General features: G+C 40.3%; 1 protein-coding gene across 1 annotated transcript; it reads left to right on the top strand.

Annotated features, from left to right (window-relative positions):
- The first annotated feature begins 996 nt into the window (after positions 1–996).
- LOC104439680 (glutamate receptor 2.8) lies at positions 997–9,816 on the top strand. Its single transcript, XM_039309612.1, has 5 exons — positions 997–1,265; positions 2,728–4,067; positions 7,987–8,299; positions 8,449–8,858; positions 9,325–9,816. Exons 1-5 carry the CDS (start codon positions 1,094–1,096, stop codon positions 9,814–9,816), a joined length of 2,727 nt encoding a protein of 908 aa, XP_039165546.1. The 5' UTR covers positions 997–1,093.
- Positions 9,817–11,452: the final 1,636 nt, after the last annotated feature.

Raw genomic sequence — 11,452 nt, 5'->3', positions numbered from 1 at the left:
CAAATTTTAGTAAAATTAAATTAAAAGGTAAGCTAAATTTTATAAAGGAGAGGGGGTGAGAAACTAAGTGGCTAAAGTTTGTAAGCCCTCGCCGGTATCGCCCCATCCTCGCAGGCCTCTCCTAGTGAGTGTGGGGCTAGTGAGGCTAGCGATGGCCTTGGTTAGTGGTCATGGGACTCTTGCTGATCACAAGTGACCTTCCCGGTGATAGGGCGGTAGCGCCAAGGGCTTGTAGTCCTCAGCCGCTTGGTTTCTGACCCCCTTTTTCTGATATAAATTTAACTTACTTTTTAATTTAATTTAAATGAAATTGAATTAAAAATCGTATTTAGACAAAAACGGTATTGTTTAGTCATGTCATCACCATATAGGATAGAGAAAAAAACCACGTCAATATTTTTTGTCAATTAAGTTAGACAAAGTTAAGAGAATGACTCAATTATATCAATCTGACAAGTTTTAAGATTTAATTTTACTTTTTGCATGTTTTAGGACGTAATTGCACTTTCATGGCAAGTTTTAGATTTTTAGTGCACTTGTCCTAAAAGATTATGTTCTTTTGTAAAATTGGAAGTGATGAGGTATATTCGTTTCTCCTACAATTGTTTGCTTTGATGCCACATGGCAATAGACGCGAAACAGCGGGGAACTCTACGGAATTTTCCAATGAATTGATCCTTTTTTTGGCTGATTGTGAAAGAGGAGGAAAAAAAAACATTCAATATTTGCGAGGAAAAGAAGGCAATTTCTTCCCGCATCTACGAATCTTCCGGGAAAAACCCTGGTCGTATTCATACTTTAATGGTAGTCAAATCAATCTGTGCACATTGCACGGTCAAACTCTGGGAAACTTCTTTCCAAATTTCTGAATGCTTAGAGCTGGAAACAAAGTATAAGTAGTCGAATCAACAAGGAACCAAATTTGTGCACATTGGGAATCGAATCAACAAGTGAACCAATAGACAAAAGTAACCGAGATAAACAGAAAATGGAGGGCCAGACATGCTCCTTGATTCTTGCACTGTTATGTTTCCTTCACCAGGCCTCCTCTATTGAAACCTCCGGCGTACCCGAAGAGAACCCGGCAAAGGAAATGATTCAAGTCGGGCTAGTTTTCGGCATGAACTCACCCATGGGGAAGGTGGTGGAGAGTTGTATATCCATGGCGCACTCTGAATTCTATGGCGCGCACCCTGATTACCGCACCCGATTGTCGCTTCTCGTCAGAAATCCAAACGACAACGCTGTTGATGCGGCATCAACAGGTAAATACATGCACTTATGTCGCTTGTGTTGGACGTATTGGGCTCGCACCTATGAATTAGATCATTCACAATTTCAAACTCTTATCATCAATGAATCTCGATTCTTTGGAACTTCAAAAGCTTGTCATCAACTAATTTAGTAAAGATTTCTCCTTGTCTGATCAACAACATCAATACACATGCGATGAAGTGGTTCTAAAGTGAGTTTTTAATGTAGAATAGGCAGAAAAGTTGGCTTGGACGGATCAATCTACATAGTACAATGAATTCTAAATCGGTTCTGAATAGGGCATCTAATAGTTGTAGAATTAGTATTACGGTAAAAAAGTAAGTATGAATCTAGTATTAATATTTTTATGGGTCTGTGTATTAATATTGGTATTAGGCATCTAATATCTGTAATATCTCTAGTATTTGTATTAGTATTAGACCACATCTACTTCATGAAACTCTCTCTCTCTCTCTCTCTCTCTCTCTCTCTCTCTACATTAAAATAGATTATTTGACTTTTCAAACAGAAAACGCACTTGACTTCTAGGTCTACCCTAGCGTAAGGGAAATCAAATCTTTGACTTTTCAAACGTAAGACCGTAGACCGACTCAAACTTTTTGGGAAAAATCAAAAATCAATTGTATTTAAACAAATTTAATCCTAAAATTTTAAATTAAACCAATTTTTCATAATTCTTTTCACGTTGGTATCAATTTAGTCTATTCGTATATTTTAGGCTAGAAATTAGTTACGTTGATATTGATCGTCCTATGTTACACGACTGATGTTGACGTAAACTTTTTATTTTTCCAAAATTTTTAATTTTTAATTTTCTTTTCTTTTCTTCTTTTCCTTCATTTTCCCCACTGTGGCTTGCCTTGCTCGCCTAACCCAACCATTGATTGAGGGCCTAGAAGCCCTCATTAGCCGCCAGTGAGGGTCGAGGCCTTTGCTTGGCCTCCTAAATCGATTAATGTGGTCTATGAATTATTGATAAATGTTTAGTATAGTCTCTAAACATATAAAAATGTTTAAAAGTTCATGGCAACTTTGAATATTAGATCAAAGTTCCGGGTTTAGATTGCACATGGGATTATATATTGAATAAAAATTTAGGAACAATATAATGCATTAGATCAAAATTCATAGATTATTTGTGTTATTTTCTTTTGAAAAATTATGTGAAACTTCAGGATTAGCTTGGACTACACTAATTGGCCCAATCAAGTACTGTCCTGGCTGAAATGCTTAGCATTGACCTAGCCTAGAGATAACAGGCACGAAGCCTTCAGAGTCGGGCTTATATTATTACAAATACCTGGCCCACCGGGCCTGTTATTGTTCCAAGCCTGCGGTGTTTTGTTGCTAAAAGAGAGGTTCTCTAAGCAATCCCACTTTTTCGACCAAAAAAAAAGCAATCCCACTTTTTTTGGCAGATCAATTGTTTAATCAAATACATCGTGTTTACAGTTCTAGACTTGATGGAGAATGAAGAAGTGCACGCAATCCTGGGTCCAAAATGGTCCTCACAAGCCAAATTTGTTATCAACTTGGGAGAGAAAGCTCAAGTACCAATCATATCCTTCTCAGCCACTAGCCCATCCCTTTCTCCCACGCAAAGCCATTATTTCGTTCGGACAGCCTATGACGATAGTTCACAAGTTGGTGCTCTAGCGGCTGTTGTTCAAGCTTATGGTTGGAGGGAAATAACTCTTGTTTATGAAGACACTGAATATGGTAACGGCTTGGTCCCGTACCTTGTTGACGCGTTCCAGGAGGTTGATGCTCGGATCTCTTATAGAAGCGTTATTCCTCTATTTACGGAAAATATTGACATCGTAAAAGAGCTCAATAACTTGTTGACGAGGCAGACACGAGTATTTTTGGTTCATATGACTGCTGGGATTGGGTCTAGGTTCTTTGCTTTAGCACGTGATGCGGGGATGATGAGCGAGGAGTTTGCGTGGATTGTCACCGATGGTTTGTCGTCTTTGCTGGACCCGTTCATCTCCAAGTCTCTAGACTCGATGCAAGGTGTTCTAGGCGTAAGGCCACATGTACCACTATCGGAGTCTCGTAGAAATTTTGAGGAGAGATGGAGGAAGCTTTACGCCGAGAGAAATCCACACGACGAGATTGCTGATCTCAGTCTATTTGGCTTATGGGCATACGACACCGTCACAGCATTAGCGTTAGCAGGAGAGATGGCATGGGATCCTGCAAAGTCTAGATACTTAAAGCCGAATACGAGCAGAAACAAACTCAACTTCTCATCTATCGGGATTTCTGAGATGGGCCCGAAATTGCTCGACAAAATCCTAAGCATCAAATCTCAAGGCCTTACTGGAGAATTTAATTTGTCCAGTGGTGCACTTCATCCCATTGCATTCGAAATCTTTAATGTTGTGGGACAAAATGAGAAAATCATTGGATATTGGACTTTGGCACAAGGACTTTCACCTGAATTGAACCTATCAAGAAGGGAAGTTTATAAAGCTTCGGCCAACGATTTGAAGCCACCTACTTGGCCAGGAGAAACATTGAAGCCACCGAAAGGTTGGGTGATGCCGATATCAGGAAAGAAACTAAGGATTGGGGTTCCGAAGAAGGACGGCTTTGACGAGTTCTTCAAAATCGAATGGGATCCACATACGGGCGTGCCTAGCTACTCAGGATTTGCCCACGACATGTTCATGGCTGTACTGGATACATTGCCTTTTGCTATTCCTTACAATTACATTCCTTATATGAATGAGAGCAGGCAAAGCGCAGGAACCTACGACGATATGCTGTTCGAAATTAAACTTCAGGTTAGTTGGTGCTTTTTTCTTCAAGATTTTACCCCGTTGTTCCTTGATAAATGACTAGTTGAAAGAAAAGGAATGACTATTGTCTTCATTGTTAAGTGCATTCTTTCTGAATCTTGTTTCACCTTTTGTATCATACATGTTAAAAATTCCCTTGCGGAGAAGCTGTCCACACAACATCAATATGCACACTGTCATTGATATACCTGGCTCGTATTTATGCATGATTTCTTTTTGTTTTGTTGTAATATATTGCGAAAACTATCGGATTTTATAATTATTAAATCAATATGAAATCACCAAAAGAATAAATAAGGAATAATGAAAAAAGATATATGTGGTTTGGTCCAAGTATTAGCATCTACTCTACTAGGAGATTAATCAATTGGAAAATTACAGAGTAGCAAATGCTCACACTCTAGAAATCTATAGCAAATCTACACGTTTTAAGAGAAATCTTTCGTGCGGTTGAAGAAAGAATTCTCCACCGAACGATCCTTTCTCGCGCGACTTCTTGAAGAGTACTGTGCATTGTTTTTTACCTGAGAAGAAGAGACCCACCTGCGGCCTAAGGAAATAAGAAAAGCCCAAAAACCCACGTTTATATTCTTCCTCACTCTCCACATTCCCTGCGATCTTTGTGAAGTATCTTAATTCAACGAAGATCCATATTCAACCTTTGCTAAACCTGCATCTCTCTCATGTTCGCTCTATAAGGAAACTCATTTAACATACCCTAAAAGAGGTCAGAGAGTATGTTTAGTCAACTCGTTTTGATTTTTGGACAAAGAAAAAAACTCATTTTGATTCCTTTTCCTCCTACTCATCAAGATCACATTGTCAACTTACAAATACCTTAGAGTTCATGCAACTGTGGCTTACTCAAGGTTACACACTTACATTGTGGTGTCATTCGCCTTGCTCTGACTTTCCATGACCACATCACATTGTCAACTTACAAATACCTTAGAGTTCATGCAACTGTGGCTTACTCAAGGTTACACACACTTACATTGTGGTGTCATTTGCCTTGCTCTGACTTTCCATTACCACAAAGGACTTCCTGTAGTGCCCTGAATGGCACTACTTGATACCTATTAAAAAAATTTAGATGTATACGTGCGGAAGCATGGCTTTGATATTAGTTATAGTTTTTGGTTAGTGATGTGTGCAAGTGTATGGTATAGTTTGTAGAGGATGGACAAGGAATGAGATAGGATAATTGAAGGACAAAGAACATAGGATATACTTTATCTAATTGATAAAAATGGATTGTACAAGATATTTTATATAATGGAGGAGTATTTCATGACATAGAAACCATCTTAAATCTACTCCTCCACAACCTCACACCTCAAATGATGAACTACAAGGCTATTTATAGGCGTAAGTCACCGCCTTAGAATATTCTAGACTTCTCTTAAATGCTAGACTTCTCTTACGTGCTGGAAATTTTCCTCTTTCTTCCAGAAACTTCATCTAGGGAATTCTAGATTGTAGTTTAGCAACTCTAGGAAATTCTGGAAAATGGATCACCATTTCCAACAATACCCACATACTCGACTACCAACATGACTGTATTGGGATAGTCGAGGCCACATTGAATGCAGGAATTGTGTTTGTAACATTGTTTCTTAATTTCAATCAGACCCAAGCCTTCTTAATGCTTTGAAGGCCAGCTACAAATTAGTGGAGATCCTCAGACTCTAGACTCTATTGGAACAACCCTTAATTATGAAATGGTGGACAGAGTCTAGCCCTAATTGAAGCAGAGATGAGAAGCCATCTAGAAGGAAGAAAAATCCCGCTCATTGAGCATGATTTCTTCCAAAAATGGGAAGATGGTGACCCATTTACTGTACCCCTAGGAGAAGATGGTGGTAAGTATCATTTTTAGTGTCCTATGGACCACCCAAACATGCTACCCCTCTGTGAAATTTCTCCCCCATCTTCACCCAAACACAAGTCGACTCCTCCTAAAGCAAAGCCCTCCTCGATTAAATATGTTTCTTCATTTGTAAAGCCATCCTCTAATGGATAAAGAAAAATCCCGGATGTGACAAGCGCGTTGTGCGATTCTACAGGAAGGACACGATGCCAATTCCTTCACCCTACTCTAAACCAGCGTTTGCATGTTCCACCCTTCATATCTCCCACCTTTAGAAGAATTAATGAGCCCAGCTAGATATGAGCATCGTCCAAAGATTCGAAATCCAACAGGACCTGATCCGACGGGAAAGTCTAAAAAGATCAGTCATGCAGAATCTGTTCTAAATTGGCAAATAGAAAATGTACTTGTCCAGAATGGTGTGTTCAGGACACTGGACAGCAAGATTACTTCAGTTGACACTAAGGTGTGTTCAATCTTAGGTATTTGAATTGAAGATTTGCCTTGACCATGTCTACCAATGAGTAGACCAGACAAAAGTGGTAACAAATAAACTGCTTCGAATTCTCCAAGATAAGCTCAAGAAGATGGAATTAGGGGCTTTGCCTCCTAGGCATTATCTTGATCAAACCGTTGAAATTGAGAAGTTGATGAAATAGATCAGGGCCCTCCAAGAAGGACAACTCCCTCGGACCTCTTCCTCGAGTTACCATTCACATCCTCAAGGGAAAAATCAAATTGTCCTCTTTTACCTCAGCTTCCCCGAACATTTTTCTCAGGGCTCTGCATTCATAGTTCAAAATCCTGAAAACCAGATATTCTTGCAATCTGAGATAGGATCATAGTGCAACAGCAAAGGGAAGAGTTAGGAAAGCAGCCTAATACTTCTTCCCAGCCTCCTCATCCCTACATAATTTCAAACCCTATCTAATCATTCTTGAGAAATCATCACTGAAATACTTTACCTGAAATTACAGCAGTGACTCAAGAAGATCCAGATGGAGATTTCCTTTCTGACACAAAAGCCTCAGAATCACCTGAGCCTTCATTTGGAGAAAGCCAATCAGAATGAGAAGCAGAAGCTATTCTTGCAGCTAGAGAGGAATTTTTAGTTATTTTATGACTAGTGGAGATGACAGAAACATGCAAGGAAGAGACGAATCCGAGCTGGTGCAGCCTAATCCTAGTACTCCCAGCATTTCCAGGCTTACCTTTACTCTTGATGATCTTCTGTACCATAAGTGGTATGAAAGGTTGCAAGAATTCTATGCCTGGATGAACACTAGGTCCTTAAACACAGATGTCAGCCACTTTGACATACTCCTAGAATTTGTCAGCATGTTCATAGGAAGCTGTTAGACTGGTGGATGAACATTCCACTAGCCGACCAAAACACCTTTTTGGCTCAAGACTTTACCCAAGTCATTCGGATTCTCATCTATACATCATTGGTAGCCCAGGAGATCTCTTAGAACAAAAGAAAACTGAGTTCTTTAAAAGAGAATGCTGTTCCAATGAAAGGAGAGATCTTGACCGACATTTCAAAGAAATGATGAAGCTTTACTATACCTTGGGTGGAGACCCAGGTCTGAAGCCAATTTTCTTGTCCTCCGTACCAAAACAAATTGCCAACATGGTTGACAATATCTTTCAAAACAGAAACAGAAGAACCCTTGAAGCCTTGCCTGGAGAAATCCAACAGGCTCTGTTCATGCTACCCTTGATGAACTATATCTATGAAGAAAAGCATTTAAGGAATTTGTGAAGGACGACAGGGCTCTTGACAAATCTTGGTCAAACTTGGACTAGGATATTATCTTCAACAGAAAACAAACCTCAACGCGTCGACAAATTCGGTTTAACAAACCTATCTACATTCTCCACTCAGGCTGGGTCTTGTATACGGATTCAAACTTGAGACATAATATTAATACTTTTGGTAGATGTTGTGTCCACAAATATCATTAACATGTTTATTATGATGAAAGTGAAATACCCATATATGTTTAAGTTTATGAGGACATGATGATGCAGAAAGTCGATGCAGTCATAGGAGACACGACTATCACTGCCAATCGCTCATCCTACGTCGATTTTACACTTCCATACTTAGAATCCGGTGTAGCAATGGTAGTTGCCATTAAGGATGACGAGCGGAGGAACATGTGGATCTTCTTAAAACCATTGAGCTGGAATCTCTGGCTAATGATCTGTGTGGCCTTTATTTCTACTGGGTTCGTTGTTTGGCTCCTCGAACATCGTACAAATGAAGAATTTAGGGGTCGTCGTCGTCAACAACTCAGTATGATATTCTGGTTTTCCTTCTCCACACTGGTGTTTGCGCATAGTAAGTCCTTTCAAAACTATCGTGCCTTTTTTCTTATTTTGAATTTCGCTGAGGTCTTCTCGACAGTAAGGGCTTCCATACTTTACTCTGGTTTTTCGGTTTCTGCTCGGTCCTTTGTTAGCAATTTACTATGATTTTGTTTAATATAGGAGAGAAGATTGGGAACAATTTGACAAGGCTTGTGCTCATCGTATGGGTATTTGTGGTGCTTATCCTCACTCAGAGTTATACTGCAAATTTAGCTTCACTTTTAACCGTGCAACGTATAACGCCGGAGTTCGTAGATGTGCAAGACTTGATAAGGAATCGCCATTTCGTCGGATATCAGAAAGGATCTTTCGTGAGAGGACTTCTCGCGGGACAGCTCAAGTTTGATGAGTCCAGATTGATTCCTTATGGTTCGCCCGAGGAATACCACGAGGCACTATCGAAGGGAAGCGAAAACGGAGGAGTTGCGGCAATCTTTGATGAACTGCCCAGCATAAAACACTTCCTTGCCAAATACTGCAACAAGTACAAAACGGTGGGACCAACCTATAAAGCCGACGGTTTCGCCTTTGTAAGTCTCTCTCTCTCTCTCTCTCTCTCTCTCTCTCTCTAGGCATGTTTACGGGGTAGTGCACACACATAAACCTATATATTTACACTTTACATGAGGGCAACACGTGGTAAATAATAAGTTGCAGATCACAAAATTGTAGTACACGTAAAAATACATGGGTGTATGAGGATATGTAACGAAAATGAAGGTCAAAATGCGACGAAAGAGCGGACGAAGACCGAAGACACTCGGCGTGCAACGGGAGCACCATGTGTGGACTTGGGAGAAGCTGGAGCTGAACCTCCACACACACACACACACACACATGTGCAAGAAAATGCACATGACCCCGTACTTCCGTAGTAACTCGCGTGCATGCACCCAGATAGGGATGCACATGTGACATGTTCGTGCATGGACACAATCATGCATGAAAGGTATTTTTAGATAAAGCCATGAACTAACGTGGACAATTATTCATCAGGCCTTTCCATTGAGGTCCCCTTTGGTCTCCTACATTTCAAGGGCAATCTTGAAAGTTACTCAAGATAAAGCCAGAATGGATGGGATAGAAGGGAGATACTTCCGCGGTCAAAACTCGTGCCCAGGACAAGATGCAGCGATCTTTTCAGACAATCTTAGCCTAAGTGTGTACAGCTTCGGAGGGCTCTTCATCATCACCGGCGTTGTCTCGGTATCTTCGGTATTGATATATGTGGTTTTGTTCTTCCAATCCAATTGGCCTTCTTCGAGAGCCATCCGTCCCGGTGATCGCTCCCTTCGGTCCAAGTTTTCGGAAACTGCAAACAAGTTCATTCGAGAGCACCGGTTACTTGGTTGTCCGTGGAAAAATGGATCTAAGATGGCTCTGACGTCGCAATTCCGAAGCATGGAAGCTTCCACGAATAATGATGTTGGAGTGACTGCAAGGAGGCAAAATAAAAAAGAGAGGCCGCTACTTATGATGCACGTTTGAATCATTGATGTGTTCTCTGTCACACGGGTCTTAGTGAAAGGAAAGAACCTTTCATCAAAGATAACATGCCCTCTTGATGTATATTCGACCAGTAGTAGGAACAAGACATCTGTATCCTTTGTGACGTTCGCTATACCCAATGAATATACAGGTAAGAGACCGTGGATCTAGCTTGTGTTGAGCATAGGGTCCGAGACAAGGAAAACAAGCACGCCCGAAGACTCGAGATGATCATAGCTCGGTTCTTTCTGATAGAGTCTACTATATGGTGATTGCATCTGTAGCTTTGGTGTAGGAAGCATATTGATGATATAAATGGCTGTTAGGAAAGCATCAACCCAATATTTTAAAGGAACTTCAGCATGATAGAGCATAGCTAGACCTAACTCAACAACATGGCGATGCTTTCTTTGAAACACCATTACGTTCCGGTGTATGAGGACAGGACACTTGTTGTTTAATGCCATGGCTATGTAAATGTGTCTGAAACTTGTGACTAACAAATTCACCTCCACCATCACATTGGAAGGTCTTGATTTTGCAGTCAAGTTGATTTTCGACCTGTTTCGAAACAGAATAAAGATGTCATAGAAGTCTGCTTTTGCTCTCATCGGGTAAATCCAGCTGAACCGAGAAAAATCATCTACAAGAATGACATAATACTTGAAGTTTTGAAATGAAATGACTGGTGAAGGTCCCCAGATATCGCAGTGCACCTTTTCTAAAGGTGTAGATGTTACAGATTCAGACAATGGAAATGATAGAGCAGTATGTTTGGCAATTTGACAACTTCGACATATATTCTGTATTCGAGTGTTACAGTAAATGTGATGTTGATTTTGCAGGTACTGCAGTGTTTTCAGATTGGTGTGAGCTAAATGTTGATGCCATAGATCTTCTCCTAGAGCTCTGTGTCTCGAGTTAGAAATGCTTCGTGGTGTGAGAATCAACTCGGTACAATCCTTTAACCTTCCTTCCAAGCAGCTGAGTTGTGTTGGTGTAATTGTCCTTAACATATACACCGGTTTTATCAAAAACAAAAGAACATGGATAATCATCCGTTAGTTTTGATACTAATAGAAGATTCTTCTTTATATCAGGAACGATTAACACATCATTCAGAGGTAATGAATCCACTTTAGTATGTAACAATGTATCACCGGTATAAATGATAGGCAAGCATGATCCGTTTCCAATCATCCGTATCGGTTCCATGATATCTAGAAGGATTATGAAGAATACCGGAGTTGGCTGTAATATGAGCTGTTGCACCCGTGTCTGGATACCACTCATTTCCACTTGAATCTTCGATGTGTAGGGCTGCTAAGGCTGTTGGAACTTCCTCTGCTTGGTATGAATTATCGAAACGATACCAGCAGTGAAGTGCATCATGACCTGGTCTTCTGCAGATTTGACACTCCAGTCGAGTGTTTTCTTTTGGTTTCTCCATCTGAGCATTTTTATGGAGAGTGAAGTTTGAGGAAGGATAGGTCTTGGTATCTGTATACCTTTGAGCTGAGCCATTATATGGTCTAAAACCCTGACCAGACCCCAAAGCAAAGGAGGTATTAAGCTGGTTAAACTGTTGACTGCCTTGTTCATAGTTCGAAGTATTGTTTCGTAATTCATACTTCTT

This window comes from Eucalyptus grandis, chromosome 3 (genome assembly GCF_016545825.1).
Source record: "Eucalyptus grandis isolate ANBG69807.140 chromosome 3, ASM1654582v1, whole genome shotgun sequence".
Lineage (NCBI taxonomy): Eukaryota > Viridiplantae > Streptophyta > Magnoliopsida > Myrtales > Myrtaceae > Eucalyptus > Eucalyptus grandis.
Note: the sequence above shows the minus strand (reverse complement) of the source record. Positions and strands in the feature narration are given on the sequence as shown.